The sequence below is a fragment of the Otolemur garnettii genome, unplaced genomic scaffold (genome assembly GCF_000181295.1).
Source record: "Otolemur garnettii isolate 467f Iridium unplaced genomic scaffold, OtoGar3 scaffold00163, whole genome shotgun sequence".
NCBI lineage: Eukaryota > Metazoa > Chordata > Mammalia > Primates > Galagidae > Otolemur > Otolemur garnettii.
In genome coordinates this window covers 2,795,965-2,813,899 of record NW_003852558.1, presented here as the reverse complement: position 1 = coordinate 2,813,899, position 17,935 = coordinate 2,795,965, and the positions used below count along the sequence as shown (strand labels likewise).

Here is a 17,935-nt window from a genome sequence, read left to right as displayed (position 1 = left end):
TTGCATGAAATAAACTCACTGACAAAGTACATATAAAACTGGAGTGTCCTAGGCCTGAAATGAACTTTAAAAAACATTTTGTTTGGCTGACAATGAATTGCTCTTCTAACCAAATATTAAGGAAAGATGGATTTATGCAACATTAATTGCAGCTCACCAAAATACACAATAGGACAAGTAATTCACAAAGGAATTTCAGATGGAGTAGCATTAACAAATTATGTCTGCTAAACTATTCTTAACTAATTGAAGTTACTTGGGGAAAAATGCATGCAGGCATTACTCACATATTGAACTAAAGTGTGCAGTCAGATCTCTGACTGCAAAAAAGTGCTTTCTTGTAATCTTGTGCTAAAATATCAGCCCAGCTTGACACAAATATCACTAGCCAGCAGATGAAGAGTCTTGCACTCTAACCTTTATTCCACTGATAAGATCACCTGTGCCTGAGAACATGTCAGTCATTATCTCTGTGTCCCAGAAGACTCATCCGTAAAATGAGATTGGATAAGATCCTCTCAGGGTCCCTTTCATCTCCAGCTTTTCACGACTTAAATATATCTGAGCTCTCCCATCAGTGCCAGGAAGGTCTGTGTTCTACTGGTCTGTGACTTGCTCACTTTACACAGAGAGTAAAGCTGAATTCTTTTCAATATAACTAAAAATATTTAAGACCTTTACTTTCCCTTCTTTCACTATGTGTATGTGAAACATCATGATGTACACCTTAAATATAAACAATGAACAATAAATGATAAAAATAATAAATTGAAGGCATTTAACAATTTAAAAAGGAATCCACTGTAGGTAGTTCGATCTTTATACTCACCTATATATTTAAAAGCTAAATATTGAGTATGTCAAAGACATAAATCAAAAGGTCCATGCCTGAAAAATATCTTACAAGAACATCGTTTGTTAACTATTAAAAGGGATTTTTGTATGGAGAAAATGTGTTTAGTGTTACCTATGCCTAAATTTTCTTAGATGTTTCTGTGTCAAACTACTGTTAAGTAAAATTGTAGAAAAGGTAGCTAGAGAAGAGGAGGGATAACTGCTTTCTCTCCCTCCCTGTGGGGGGGACTCCTGCTTATCTCCATGTTCCTGAAGGAGGGTTCTGGGATCCCTGGCAGGCACTAGGTAGGTCCGGCACAGCGAGCTGGATGACTTAGTTCCACCATGGGAGACACAACCGGGCTGTCCTCTGATGCCCACTGCAGGGGCAGTCAGAAGGCCTTAGGCTCTCTCTTGGCTCTTTGTCCCCAAGCAGGACTCACACTCACTCTTTAGAGAGGGGAAGACCTGATTTGAGTAGAAAGCTCTAAACTTTGGGAATTACATTGTATCATCTAGTAAAGTTGAGTTCTGCATGTGTTATCTCTGTCTTTCTCCACTGGTTACAACTCCAGGGAAAGATGGGTAAAGGATTTATCCCTTAATATCCAGTGATATTAAAATTTTTAATATGATGAGATCTTTGAGGTTTGAAAATAATAAGCAATGATAACTTATGTAATAACTATAGGAACTATATTAAGAGAGGGTAATGGATAAAAATATACAGTTTGATAGAAGAAATACAACCTAGTGTTTGATAGATCAGAAGAGTAACTGTAATTTACAATCATATATTATATATTTCAAAATAGCTAGAAGAGAATAATTCAAATGATTCTAGAATAAAGACAAATATTTAAACTGATAGATTTCCAACTAGACTGATTTGATCTTCATAAATCATATGAATACACTAAATATCACATGTACCCCCCCAAGTATACCCCCCCAGATATAATATATCTATTATATATCCATAAGAAATAATTTAAAAGTTATAGGATATCAACCAAAAAAGTAGAGAATCTGTAAGGACCTGTGACCTTATTCTTTTCCATCCAGAAATTCTAAGTTGTAATGAATATTAACAGTGTAATCATTGAAAAACTTTAACAACTTACAAAAGTTCAGGGAATGAAGTTGTAAATTGTATTAGATTTGATTTATAAATTTCTGAATGCTTGATGGGCAATATTTCAGTGGATTTCTCTGAACATCTCAGAAAATACCTATGTGATATTTATTTTAAATAATTTTACTGTCATACCCTATAGGGGTATCAATGGAAGAAAGAAGGCTTGAGTGTGCACTTATTTCTATGGGATGTGCAGTAAATATGCAATATATTGTTATCTTTTGTTGGAAAAACTAAACACTAGAAACTTATTTAGCTTTTATTCAAGCACATTCAACATTCCGTCTCTCTGCTTCTCATCCCTCTAAATGGAAAAGGTATTTTCACAGAGAATTTGCTTGTAAACACTTAAAATCCTTCCACTTAAGGATGAGGCAAAAACTAAGAATATTATGGGAAAATATGCAAAAAGATTTACAGAGCCCAGTAGAAGTTGGATATTATGATTGAATTAGGTACTTTACAAGATGAAAATGGATCACGATGGTGTCAGAACATGCATATACTCATAGATCTTCCCTTTGCTTCATACGGTTTTCTTCCATTTATTGTTACTAAGAGCTGTTTAGTTGGTCAGTTCATAAATCAATTGATTTGGTGTTGGACTGAAATATTCACTGTAAGGCAAACTTATCTTTAAATAAAGTTAAAGATAACTTGAGCTAGTCAGAGTACCTTGACTGTAAAACAAATGAAACCACATACCCAGACTGAGACATGAGAGATACCCCAATTCAAACTAATGTTACTTAAATATCTAAAAGAATTGTGATGCCAAGAGATTAAGTCATAGAAAGAAGATGAAAAGAATGCAGGATTCTTATCAGGTTTGGAGATCTTCTTTTCTTTTTTTTTTTTTTTTTGCCTGGGGCCGGGTTTGAACCCACCACCTCTGGTATATGGGGCCAGTGCCCTACTCCTTGAGCCACAGGTTCTACCCAAGTTCAGAGATCTTTAAGGCTCCAGCTGAAGAAATAGAAAATCAAGTCAAAAAATGCTTTTGCATAGACAAAGGTTGCTGACATTCATAAGCAGACAGAAGAATCTGATGATGTGAATCCAACCCAGATATGAGGTTGTCTTATTAAATGTTTTCTTAAGTTTCAGGATCCACTGCATCATGGCAGCTAGGATCATGACGCACAGTGACGTCTGAAGTATCCTTCCTAAGTTCCAGCTGGCATCTCTGACCAATAGAACTGCAATAAGAAATAGGGCACTTGCCCTGGAAGGTTTATCGCAGAACAATCCACAATCACAAAGATGTGGAATCACCCCAAGGTGCCCATCAGTTGGAGAATGGATTGATATGGTCCCTTGTTTTGTAATTATGTTGTTTGAGGCTGGAGGAAAGATTTATTTTGAAATCATGTTCCATCAACCCTCTCCTTCTCCTGTTACAAAGTAGAACCATTTCCGTCTCATTTAATTAATCTAGTCCACTGCCTGCTGATTCTCCATCTATTTACTGATTCCCCCTCATCTCCCAACCTCTATGTGCTGGAAGTTTCCCAGCATAGGGTGACCAGATGTCCCGCTTTTGGTGGGACAGTCCCACTTTTCAACAATTTGTCCCGCATCCCGTGGCGTTTTTAAAAAGTCCCAATTTTTGGAAAGAATGCACGAATGGGCAGGAGAACAAGAAGAGAATATACGATTTTCTGCTGCCATGTGGTTATTTCACCAGAATATGAGTTTTATGTTATTTTTGTTAATTTTATAATGTTAAACTGTAATAATAACAAATAATTGCTGAGAAGTGATTATTGAGAACTGCTTATCAAAGTTTGCATTGTTGTTAGGCCCTGCCCTGCCCCATCCCCTGCCCTGCCCGCCATGATTGTCCTGCCTTACTGATGTTAAAATCTGGTCACCCTATCCCAGCACTCACTTGGAACACCCTAAAACATTTTTTTTTTTGGCATCTTGATTTTATTTACATTTCCTGCCCTGGTAACCTCAGCCAGTCTATGGATTGAAACATCACTTATATCTTGGTGTTATTCCAAACTATGTCTCTGGAGCTCTCAGTTGAGACCTTCAAACTAACTTTGTCACCCACCTATTTTAAATCTCTATCAACACATCCAAAATTAAGCTCAAGATAATCACAGCCTTACCCCCCAGCCCTCCAAACCAGCTGCTTCTGTCGTCCTCATCCTCTCAGTGAATGAAAGTGTCCTGCCTCTAGTTCAGGGGTCAGCTAACTAAGGCAGGTGAGCCACATCTGTCCCATTGCCTGTAACATATTGAGTAGGGCTGTTTACTTGGTGCAAAGGCAGAGTTAAATGGTGCAGTGTAGGCCCTAAGTCTTGAAAAGCTGAGCATATCTACTATCTGGTCCCTTATAGAAAAAGTTTACTGACTGCTATCTTTACTGCTCAGGCCAAAATGTTATTGGAGTCCTTTGCACTCTTTTTTTCCATAACCTGTATCTGCTCAGTCAGATCTGTTGACCCCACCCCCCAAATACTGTATATCTAGAAGATAGCCATTTATCAACACCTGCTGTTGCCACCACCTTCATCAAAGCCACCATGATTTGTCATCTGGACTATCGAAAGGGACTCTTAACTGAGGGACTTGTCAATAAAGCCTTACTGTATAAATTGATTAAGAATAAGGAAAATAAAAACAGTCATAATTTGATAAAGAGTACTTAAATACACTATTGGTTAGGAAATCAAGGAAAGGTATGTCCAATGCTTTGAATCTATGCAGGATTAGATGTGCACTGGAAAACTGTACTTTGGTCAAGTGCTTTGAAAACAGCACTATTGGGTGGCTCCTGTGGCTCAAAGGAATAGGACACTGGCCCCATATACCAGAGATGGTGGCTTCAAACCCAGCCCTGGCCAAAAATTGCACACACACAAAAATAATAATCCTGAAAACAGCACTATTATTATATTATAATAACAATATAATTATATTATATTGTTATTCTCAAATGACTGGCTTCCGAAGATAATCTGGTAATGAAAATGGGAAAAGTGGTAAGGGGTATAAGATGACACAAAGGGGAGAGGGAGGGAGGGGAGAGGGGAGGGAGGGTAATTCCTGGGACCACACCTACGGTGCATCTTACAAGGGTACATGTGAAATTCACTAAGTATAGAATATAAATGTCTTAACACAATATTCAAATTGTATATAAAACCAGCACATTGTACCCCATAATTGCATTAATGTACACAGCTATGATTTAATTAAAAAAAAAAAAAAGCGCACCGCAACTGCAGCTTGACTTCTGGATAGTCATAAACCAGTAAAATTGTCCCACCCATAAAGTCTACCCCTCTCCAACCCATTGCTGATAAGTGGAAAGTGGGCCCTTCACCTTACGACTCCTGTGGGTAATCTAGAAATCCTGATGGCTCTAGATCTCACCATTCCAGCAGACAACCTAGAAACCCTGATCATTTACATAGTAACAGATAATTTTTACACATGTAAAACTGTGTACTTCAACACTGTACACAGCAAACTACACACGCCTATTGAGAGGTATAACCTCTGCTATAAAATATCATTACCACTGTTACTTCCACAGAAGACGTCTCTTCCCTCTTAATCTTTGTGTATGGTGGCAGGCAGGACTGACCGCGGAATTATCTTTGCCCCCAATTCCCTTATAAGAGAACTTACCGAATAGTGACTGCTGCTTTGCCTAACCAATTCAAAATGCAAGAAATGCAAATTTCCACATTAACCAATATAACACTAAGCAACTAATTCATGTAGATAGTTAATAAATGAATATTGATTGAGAGGCACTGAGTAGTTTGAATTAAATATCAGGACTGACATAGAATCTACCTTAAAATTTCAGGGATTGACAGACAATAAATACTAACAAACAAATAAGTGAGTAATTACAAATTATTTTACATTATACAAACATTTTACATACAACGTGCAAATATAACGTAAAGTATATATATATATATATATATACACACACACAGTTCTTTAATATAAAGAAGCTCCAAAGAATCACGTGCTACTTAAAATTTTCCTGCTTTGAAGTTTTCCTAGTCAATCGCACATACTCCCAATGAGGGTCATTCCGTGTTGTAGATATCTGTGCCTTTCCCATCGTGTCCACATGGTTTCTAAAAGTAGGTGTCTAATATAGGGTGGGGGGAGGGGAATGTAGGAGTGGGGAGAGCGGAGGGGGAGGAGGTAGGTGGGGGTCAAGGTTATGACACACCTCTTGGGGTTGGGACACAATTATAAGAGGGTATTTATTTAAAGAATGCGATCAGCATAACCTAATTCTTTGTACCCTCAATGAATCTCAATCTCAAACAATAAAATAATTTTAAAAAAGGAGATGCTGAATGATTTGGCAAGTGAAATTATATGATAATATGGAAATCATTCTTGTAATAAATCGTTTTTTTTTTTATTTTAACCTATTCATTCCTTCAGTGTATAGTCTCATGACCAGTAAGTAGATATTTGAGCCACATATTATTTTTCTCAACTCAGTCCTGGACTGAGGGTCCTGAACCATTATCTTAAAGCACATTTTAGAGTTCTCATTAAGGAAATAACTTCAGAATTTCCTGGGGAACTCTTGAGAAGGCAGGTGCCTAGCCCAATCCTGGACCCATCCAATTAAACTTTCAAGGTTGGAGACTTTGAAAGTATACATGGAAAGTGACTCTGTGCTCTACATGGTTTTCTTAATGAGGATATCAGAGGCAACACGTGGGAGAAATATATGTGTGACTTTCTGAAAATCCAAATCTTCAAAAAGAAAAAAAAATTCAAAGTAAGGCAATCCCTTTTCGTTGCTACCACATAACTTTATACTACTACAGTACCTAAGAGCAACTTAGTCTATGAGAAGATAAAAACAGCAGGAGAATGTGCCCATCACCGGATCTTCCAAGCTAACTTTGGGGTGCATCCTCAGATGTACAATTGCAGAATAATTTGTCATCTCTGCTCTGCACTGGTTAGATCACACAAATCTTAGGCATCTCAGTGTCAGATGGACACACACATGTTGGAAACCAGTGGGAGAGGTCAATGGGTGAGGGGGAGTCCTTGCTCAGAGCTACAAGACTTCCCAGTTCCCGAGATGATCTAACTGGCGCTGTTCAGGTTTGCCTATGTAGAGTAAGGGCTGAGTGGTGAGAGCCTTGCTTTTTCATTTCCTTAATAATGCAACATTAAGAAATCAAAAATGAAAGATCTTTGTGTGGCCTCCGTGATAGCCTGTGTTAGCAAGACTGGGATGAGAGAGGTGGTATCTAAAGTATGTAACAGAAAAGGTCTGCAGGCTTGGAAAGGGCTTAGTAACTGGGCTGGCAACATAGAAGTTGTCTTTCTTCTTGATATCCATTCTAAGACTTGACACTCTGTCATCAGGCAGAGGTTTCCTGTATTGTTTCCAAGGGGAGAAAGATTTGGTTCCACATGAAGAGATTCCTCAGTGATGTCCTTAGACAAAATGAACACAGAGAAATTCTCCATCCAAAGGCTCAAAAACAGGAGAGATTCATAGGTGAAGGGAAGCATGTACTGTATTGTTCTTTAAAGCCTGGACTTGCTATCAGAACCACATTCTTAGCATTTCAATTTACTTCCCCAGTGACCATGGGGAAATTACTTGTGTCCTCCCAAAACCCAAAATTCAGGATCACAATATCTAAATGAGGAAAGTGTCCCCATTTCTCAAGACTTGCAAGGGTTAGAGTAGACAGTGACTGATGACAAGTTAGCGCAGCTCAAGCATGGCAAGACTGTACTAAATGACAGCTATTATTATTGTCAGGGATTTGGGGTTGTGGGTGGAGTTAGTGAACTAGAAAGTTGCCTAAAATGGAAAATGGAGAGGTGGTGAGTGTAAGAGACATCAAGTGTTAATTTCAACTAAGCAGGCAATCAGATAAAGTGAAAACAATGAACCCGGAGGCAACCAATAATCAGAAATAGAATCGTAGGGAGAAAATAAGGAGCTTATTTAGAGACAGTGAAAGCTAAATAGTAGAGAATATTTTACAAGTTTTAAAACTTATGCATTCTCCTGCTTAAATCCCTTCTTACCATAGTTTTATCTTTAAATGTTAAGACCATTTGTTGATGGATTCTGGCAGCAGTCCTCCTTTCCAAAGAAATAAAATACCCACCAGCTATCATCGAATATTGAAATTGTGAGCCGGGAAGACATTTGCATGTGTGGTTAATTTTTTTTTTTCACCAATTTAAAGTTGCAATATTCTAAGAACTGATCTCCGTTTTGTTGCTGTATCCTGTGATACACATTCAAATCCCATATCTTGCCATTGCCCACTTGGTCAGAAGAATTCAGATGCCTTTCCACCTACCTACTGCCTGCTGAGAACACAATCTCCCTGGAATGTAGACACAGATTTAGTAGAATGTTCATATTTAACTAAATTCTGAAGCATGAGTTTGATGCACTTTGTAGTAGGGAAAAAAGTATTGTGTCCTTAAGTAACATTTTTGGGCTGTTTCAGTTTGGAGGATGATAGTGTGAAATTTTAAGGGAGTTTATGAAAAGTTTTCAGTCTAAAAACACAACTTGTTGGGCATTTTTCCATATTTGTGTCAAAAAAATGGTTGGTCCCTGATCCCAGCTGCTGTGGATAATGTGAACTGGAAACATTCAAATCTCATCTCTCCAAAACTCAGAGGAGGACGTATGTTAGGCCACATATTTTTCTTGATCACTTTAAAACTGTTAGTTTTTATCTTCCTTGCTCCCTCCCATGCCATTCTTGGGAAATTTTAATAGACCACTAAAGATGTCAAGTTCATGACTATTAAATGACATTGCCTGGCTATTAGATGGTTTTCAGATATACTCAATTCATGACACCAGGCTAGCCAGAGTAGTTCACTTCTATTCTGCTAAAGCCCTTTGATTCGTTTCCAAAAAATACCTTGTCCTGAGTATGTCAGGAGGACTAGGCAGGCCTGGTGCTACTTAGGCGTCTGAAACAGGTTTTGGACTAATGATTACTTATGTCTCAGCACTTACTCTCCAGGAAAAAAAAAAGTTAACATTTTATTGCAAAAATTCTTGAGTCGATTCCCAGGCATAAAATCATCCATCCATGCTGTCTCTGTGACACTCCCCTACCTCGATTATGCCAGGTGGTCCATTTTGACAACCCAAACATACTCCTAGCCAAGATTCTTTGTAGAAGAAGAATGTTTCCTCCCACACACTAGCTACTCTTTTCAACCCCCATAGGTGCGTGCTCCGGGTGATAAACCTTAAAGGCTTAAAGCCTTCCTGAATTCTGCTTTTTGTCGTGGGTTTTCTAACTCAGAGAAACTTAATTATCCCTGCCAGAAACAGAGGCACCCTCCTTAACTTGACTTCCCATATTCAACTTCAGCACATTAAATCACTAACTCCTCCTACTGATTTGCACCTTAAGTCTTCCCAGTTCTAGTTCCCTATGTTACAGCCCTATTACTGTAAAATTAGCCAAAGCGACAATTCTCTCCCACCAGAAGTATCCTAACAGCCTCCTGCCTGTGCATCCTGCCTTTACTCTGCCTCCCCTTCCAACTTACCATCCTCACCCTCGGCCCTGGGCAGAAGGACCTTTCTGAAATGCACGTACAGGATTACATACACTTCCCTGCTCAGAACCTTCAATGACTCCCCTTGGTCTTAGAATAACATTCAAACAAGTTTCTTGTGCCTTCTTCAACTTCATCAAATATCACTCTTTCTTCTAAACTTACATTCAAGCCACTTCAGAGTTTTATCCATGCCTCGAGTGTACCATGTACCTCCTTAGAACATCCTTCTGTCCCTGCTCTATTTCCTTAATTCAATGCTGTATTTCATATTTTCATGTTTAACATTTAAAATCATTCCTCCTGGAAGCCTTCCCGGCCCTCCTACACCCAGTCTAAATCTGGGCTTCAGCACTGAGCATGCTCCCTTGTCTAGTATTCACAGTTCTTCCTGTAAAGACCATCTCTTTGCTCCCCATGGAATCCCTCGACACAGCACCCAGCACATGAACGAATACTGTGGTGTGAGTAATTGGATATCAAACAACTCTTGGCCACCAGAGCCCTGCAGTCATGCATTCTAACTGGAAAGGGTTAAAGACCTCATTCAGTTGTTCCACAAATAATTATTGAGTATTCTCTGGGAGAAAGGTATGATGAAGCTAGCTTCTATAAATACTCAACAGCAATAAAATAAAATAGTTTTCTATACCACTGTGTGTGGAGAAATACCAATTGTCACCAAAAAGCAGTGTTGAACACCAGGAAATACAGTGACCATGCATGTGGCCTACTTGTGAGTCACTGCATTTCTGCCCACCACCTGATGGTGAGGCTGTGAGTCACACTGTGTCCTGCTTTTACACTCGCACTTCTTAGAACCTTTGTTGAAAATGGTCATAAACAAAATGCTCTGACCTCCAGCTGCTCCCTGTGTGGAGAGCTGAAGAAATGTCAAGAAACCTTTCAAGGTCACTACCTTCTTCATTCATACACAAGTAATGCTGAGCAGCATGCATGCCCCTTGGAAGAAAATTCCTACAGAATGTGCCCAGTCTTTACTTGAAGCCAAGACACTACATCCAGGAGAGCAGGAATGTGGAGCTCTGAACGTTCTGGAGAAATGCCTTCCTGTCAGCGATTGTTCTCAGCGCAGGCTTATTGACAGCTGCTCCCCGGAGGCCTTCCAGGGGCCGTGGAAGCATTCGTTGCAGAGCTTTAGATCAGACACATCAAATTTCTCATGTTTATAACAAGAAAACTGAGTTATCCTTCCCACATGAGCCATCTGGGACAACATATGGCTTCATTAAAATATGTATATATGGATACACACGGCCAGTGTTTATCCAACTACTGAATAAAGAAAAACAAAAAGTCTGTATTGTCCATGTTCACCACCACGTGATGCCCAAATAAACAAAATCGGCATTGTTCTTTTTTTTTTATGTTCCTAAGTCATAAATTATCATTCTAGGCAAGTGGTTTATTGGTACTTTCCAAGGATGGATTAATCTGTTCTCCATTCATTCATTCAAGTCATGTTTTCTGTTACTTTACTAGCAGGGCTGTGACTTGGAAACCAGTATTTTTCTCTTTTCCAGAAGACTATACAAGCCTTATTCCTTTAGCTCTGCAAATAATATTTGCAGTACAAAATACACACATAAATAAAACAGGCCATTATTATCAATATAGTTACTTTGGCTTCTTGAAATTGCATTGCACTTTTTTTCTTTTGGTTTTAAGGTGGTCAGCTAATTTCTATGATCCTCTGTATTATCACTGAAGACTGCTATCTCTAGCACTCAATTCATTCAGTGCATTGCTCCTGCCATATCTGTACATAGAGGCAGCTATAGGCTTCTTCCTTACTTTTGCTTAAAGAAATAGCATTGCTTCTTATTTTGTTTTTTCCAAAGTCTCAAAAACATAGACAACTAATATTTATAAATGAAAGTAACAGATAATTTCAAAAAAAACAGATCATGTCAAATCTTATAGACAATAGAAAAAGAAATATTCAAAGTCATTCTACTTTGAAGTTAACTGAGTCAAAGTATTCTATAATAGACATACTTCTATCTGACAGTGTGAATGTTACTTTCTTTGCATTATTACCATTATTATTGCTTAATATTTTGTTGCAGCAATCGTCTGATTTCTGAATGTTTTTATCTTCATTTGTTCTTTATGAGGTTTTTGTTCTCAGTCCTTATGTTAAATATTGTTATTGTCATTAAATTTAGCCTTTTAAATTCTGCAAAGGCAAAAGTGGAAACCTAATATACACATGTATAAGTAAGAAAAATTAATAAAAAATAAAAGAAATAGCATTGCTGACTCAGTGGTCACTGCTTCTCTGGTCACTTTCATGGCCAATATCAGCTCCATCAACAGTCAGGGTCATCTTTCTAAAATGTACCTCTTACCCTCCCTAGAACCATCACAGTCTCCCAATTGCTTTTGTATTAAGAAATCCTCAATCTTTTCCCAAATGCCTCCAATATGTGTCTAAAGTATACTAAGGTTGTTCCCTCCCAGTGATTTTGTGCATGCATTGTTTTGCCAGCTGTAGCGGCCAAGCCTGCCCTTCCTGAATGTAAAGCTCCTCCTCTGGGGAGCCTTTCATGATTTGCCAGCTAGAGATTAGCGCTTCCTTCTCCGACTCCTGCACGGCATTTCTCTGTCCTCCCTTTATGACGTCAGTCTTACCCAGAAGTGTATTATACTGAATTATATGCTTAGTGGTTTTGTTTTAACTGCATTGTTTATACTGTAAAGACAAAGTTTGTTTTGTTATTTTGGATCTCTTCCTCTCATGGAGGAACCTCAAAGTTTTTTAAATTAATTTATTCAATTGATTTGAATTCAGAGAACATCCTGCAAATTTTACTCCACGTGGGTCTTGCAATTTCATTCTTCTGGAGATAATTCTTATTCTAAAAAACTCGTGTGGTTTGTGGTTTAGAGTCATGGTTTAAGCTGCCTTTAGGAAGAATAAAAAACATCTGGTGTCCAAGGAGCTCTGGAAATTAGTCAATAAATTAATTGTAGAACAGAAGCCAAAAGTAAAGAAATTTCAGTTACACATTTTAAGTTCTATCTACGTTATTTTTGTGTAAAAAAAATACTGTTTAGAAAATTAAATATTTCAAATAATGTGTTTTTGCTTGTTTGACTGATTTTTACCAAAAGTGTGGACAATACAGCCAAAGAAAATACTTCAGAACCAAAATGTAAACATCAGCACCCTGGTGTTTAAGTTGTTTTTGCTTTATTTAGACAAATCTATTCTGTTTACTATAACCTAATACCTATGGAAGATAAAGGTAATCAAAAGGGCTTTTTATTTCAAGTGTGTGAGATAAAATATTATTATAAATGATGAAAGAAATTTCTATTAAAATATTCATAAAGATATTGAAATTGGTGCTACTTATAATATGTAACAATTCACAAGGATTTCAACTAAATTCAACAAATAATGGTTGATCATCTACACACAAGAAATTGTTCAAGAAAACAGAGAATCAAAGACGAATCAATATAGACTTAGGACTCTAAAAGCTTGAACTTAGAAATTCACAAATAACCATAAATTAGGTAATGGGAGAGATATGGCGGGCATAAGGGGCTGCCCCAGTTCAAAGGAAGAGAAATCACACGTGGTCATGGGTATGAGAAGCATTCTGATATCAAAAACTTGAAAGGTAGAATTGTAAATAAAGGAACAAGTTAAGAAGGAGACTTTGGAGGAAGAGAGACTGGTATGGTCAAAGATTCAGAGAGTTGTAGATGAAAGGGATTCCAAATCAAGTTAGCGCCATAAAAGCCCTGAGCCAAAGAACAGCCTCTAGGAGGCGCTCTTGAGTGATATCACTCACTGAGGACAGTTAGAACTTGCCGCTGATGACTCAGAGCACAGAAATGTGTGAGGTCATCGTAGTGAGGGGTGTCCTGAATTTTTGAGTTTCATAGGACAGGTTAGGAACAACACTAGCTTTCAAATGCTCACAATCCTAATCAATGTTAAAGAAACTAAACTGCAAGTAACAGATCTGCATTTTTCACCTGGCCTGGAGAATTGATGTCACTTACCAGTCCCTGCTCCAGCCTCCAAGCCGCCTTTTATATCCCTCTGGGTCTTCATGAGGCATCTAGATTATTTTCGGTGACTGATTTACTCAAAAATTCCTTCTAACTTATCATTTCACTGAAATGAGCACATTTTTCTAAATGAACTACTTGTTTTTCTCCTGCCTCCAGGCCTTTAGTCCTGGCTTCTTACTCTGCCTGTGTAAGATCTCCTCTCAGGGAGACCTTGTCTGAACATCTAGTGAGTACCAAAACCTCACCACACCGTCTTCATAACCTTACCATTTTCTAATATCCTATTTAATTTATTTATATTCATCTGGCTTAGTGTCTGACTCCTCATCCAGGGGACCCAGATGTCTGTCTGTGTTTTTCATGAATGTATCCACAGTGCTTAGAATTGTGCCTAACGCATAGTAAATGCTCAAAAAATATTAAATGGATAAATATCTGTGTGAATGAAGAATATGCACAACATTTACGTGAGTATTTGAAACAGTCCCTATCTTACTTTAGAGCATTTACTGTTCTGACTACTGTTGCTCATTGCTTTTACTGAATCAAGGAGGATGTATAAACTATCTCCTACATAATCAGCATTGTATCCAGTCCTCACAATCACATATAGTGGTTTTGATATGTAGGAAGAAAATAATAAGAAGGGAAAAATAGATAGAGTATAAATACTATTGGCTTTAGCTGGCATTTTAGGGAGGCTTACATCTTCAGGGGTTTCCCTGATGGATCATTTGCTACATCTAGCAAATAAAAGAAATGTTCTACACTAAACCATGGGCTTTGGAATTGCACAGACCTAAATTCTAATTCCAGCAATACCATTCATTATTCATACCACCATTTCCTAGTCATTAACTTTTCTGGATCTAAGTGATTTCATGTTTCAAATGAAGATTACAATCTTAACCTCACATGGAGAACAAGAACTATCAAATGAGATCATCCATGGAAACAATTAGTCAAGTCCTTGGCACAATGAAGCAATTATATAAGTGCATGGGGAACTAATTAATTCTTGATAAGTGGGGAAAATATAGCTAGAAAATTTGGCTTCATTTCAACCTATTTCTACTGTGTTGTACCTCCCTCCACTTTTACTCATGGTGGTCCCTCTACCTTTGATACAATAAAAAAGAGTAAATTGCATTATTTATTGGTTATGAATATTATCCTTCTCATTTTAAGATAATAAAATTGGGCTTAGATATATTAAGTAAGTTGCACAAGCCCATTAAGTAAGGCAGAGTTAAAATTTGAACCTAGATGTGCCCACCTCCAAAGCTGGCTCAGCAGTCTTGGTCTTCACCTTGGTTTGCAGAGTGATGTGATCACTGCAAATTCCTTAAACTCGTGGTCAAGACACTATGCTTCTCTAAATTCACAGAGAATCTTATACATATTTTTCATAATTTATAGTAATTTCTTAAACTCATTAAATTTGCTTCTCTACATTCCTTTTCTCTTTTTACATGTCTACATCAGCTTCTAGAAACATCTTTTCTGTGTGAATAACTCTTTCTAGTTTTTCATCTTGAATGGGCTTTCACTGAACACTTTCACAAGAAGTTCAAAGAAACTCACAGAAGTTAATGGCATTGAACGTGGATTTAGCTATGGGCTGTGGTCTGATTATTCTACTCCTCATTTCATACATTCATCACAAAAACTCTATGTGGCAGATACGACCTTTATCCTTCATAGGAGAGATGATGAAAATGACATCGAGTGGTGGTAATGAGTTCACACAGGCTGTACTTCAGGACTGGGGTTTAAACCCAAACATTTAGGTCCCAGGGCCCATATTCTTAATCAGGAGTCTATCTTGCCCCTCATACACCAGGACTTATTACATCTTTCCTTTTTTAAAATAAATTCTAGGAAAATGCATTTTTATAGAGTCTAACTGTATTCTGATGAACTAAGAAGTACAACTATTCAGTAAGTCTCATTTTTATTTGGTAAGACTTTGTTTTTCCTATGACCCTGGCATCTGTAACTAGTCAAACTTAAAAAGCTCATTTATATAAAGAGATTAATCGGCAATCTGATAGCAACTCCAAATTTTAGTTCAGCACCTATAAAATTATTAGTGATACCAGTTTCCCATCCTCCCCACGCCAATTTGGAAACCCCACATTGGTGATCTTCATTGCCTTGAACAGGCTCCCAGCTGTGATCATGTAAGATTTCGGATTTTAAATCATAACCTTGCATACAAACTCAAAACTAAAAATTACCATCAACAAGACTTTTTTCTTTGAGTGCCAACTCAATGTTTTTTTTTCACATCCTAAGTGAAATGACTTAAGCATAGTCTATTTTTAAGAGAGAGCAAAGACTGTTTCATAGTAAGCTGGAACACTTGAGAGCTCCCTGGCTTCACTGTTATCTGAAGCACAAAGCCTTAAATCACCAGGAGAGAAAAGTCAGCATGTTCTCTTAGAATACAAATAGATTCATGTCAGTAAGAGGTTTGTCCAAGAAAGGGAAAAGACACCAACCCAGAGAATAAATCACACACATGAAACCTATAATTTTAAGAAATATTCTCAACAACTGTTTTAGCTGATACACATGACTGCTAGATAAAGAAAGCACAGGAAAAGTTTCATGTGAAATATTTCTTTTAAAAAACAGACCTCCCAAATTTGATCAATCAATATACCCCACTTTTTATCTTTGTTCCCTATAGAAGATATGATTCCCCAGTGGTTTTGGAACTCACAGAAGTCTCTCTAGATTGTCTCTGTCACTCTCCGTCTTTCCCTCTGTCTCTCTATCTCTCTCTTTCTTTCTCTCGGTGTGTCTGTTCCTCTCTCTCCTTCTGTCTCCCTCTCCCCACCCCGATTCTAGGATGGAATAGTACTTAACATTCTTAGGCACATAGGAACCTTGCCTGAGTCAAAACGTGTAAGAAGCCCATAGCCCTTGACATGTAAAAACTCAGGGCTCCTTTGGGTTTTTCTAACATACAGTTGAAAGCATTCTCACTCAAAACTCAAAGAAAAAGATTTCTTCTTACCATATATTCCATGTTTGCTGCCGGTGGGAACACTTTGCCCCGAACTTGATTATGATAATCAAGAATAGCGATCATGTCATTCTGCGAAATGTAGCGCTTCCGCCTGGCTTTGGGGATATCCGCAGAATCTAGCTGCGCTTTCAAAGCTGCTTCAATATCAGCGAAATTATTGGTTGGCGGGGATGAGTCAGTGGAATTGAGTAAGACGACGGTGCTTGCTTCACAGAGAAGGGAGAGCAGGAGCACACTGCTGACAGCAGAGATTGCTATCATGTTGAGGGGTGCAGAAGAGGAGGCCACCGAGTTTGCTTTGCTTTAAAGCAGAAAGGTAGAGTTAGGGTTTATGAAAAAAAATAGGGCCAGAGAATATGAATTTACAAATTTATCATTTGGAAGCATTTCTTGATTTGACTTTCTAAAAAAAAAAAATCCAGATACATGTTGAACTCAAGCCTAGGAGATAACCTTTAGTCGAGTTTTCATTCTGTTTAGTATTATGAGGCAAACCCCTAAGAGGAATTTTTATAACGAGAGAAAAATAAACAGCATGACCATTAACCCTAAAATAAATGTGATCCATTTGCCCCAAACGCCTGAAGCACCAAAGGCATTACTGCATATTTATTTTTGGTGGGAAATCTTTAGGAATATTCACCTTGAGAGTGAAGAGGACAAATGCATGACAGGTAACAACAGAGAATGTGCTGGCGATGTCTGCCAGACATACAGGTACACCAAGGGATAGAATACATACAAAAAAGTTATAGTAATCCAATCTCATTTCTCTAAAAAAAAAAAAAAATGTGAGCTACTTTAAAATCAATGCATGCAATAGAAACTTGATGAGCTAGCTTACCTCTGCACAATGCCAAAATGAATATATTGTTCTTCCAAAAATTTAAAGTTCTTTGCTACGTTGTAGCATGAACTCTTGTGAGAGGAGTGTATCTTATTACCAACTCTCAGAGAGCAAAAGTCTGCAAGGTTTGAAGGCTGCTGGCTACAGGAGCAGCTAACAGCTTTTATATGTCACAGTGTGCAACGTCCAGAAAGGGCAGTCTTTCTTAGGGTCTCTCTTAGCCAAAATCAAAGGGGAGGGGTTTGGGATAGAAAAAACAGCCATTGGGTGGCAACCTTTTTATGTGGGTGGTGAGGAAATTGAGTCACACCCACAGCTCACAAAGTGCAAACCATAAAAGACAAACCCCCTTTTCTCTGGGCTTCCACCTTTTCTAGGAGCAGTTAATTTTTCTAATTTAATGCTTTCTAGTTCCTGGTTCTCATACAAAAAGAAGAAAGGAAAAAAAAAAAAA

General features: G+C 37.9%; 1 protein-coding gene across 1 annotated transcript in view; it reads right to left on the bottom strand.

Annotated features, from left to right (window-relative positions):
- The window catches only part of PI15 (peptidase inhibitor 15), a 24,375-nt gene extending 7,213 nt beyond the window's left edge, over positions 1–17,162 (bottom strand). Inside the window, exon 1 of the mRNA XM_003800046.3 lies at positions 16,623–17,162. Coding sequence (XP_003800094.1) covers positions 16,623–16,895 — 273 coding nt within the window. The 5' untranslated portion in view covers positions 16,896–17,162. The remainder of the gene's footprint in view (positions 1–16,622) is intronic.
- Positions 17,163–17,935: the final 773 nt, after the last annotated feature.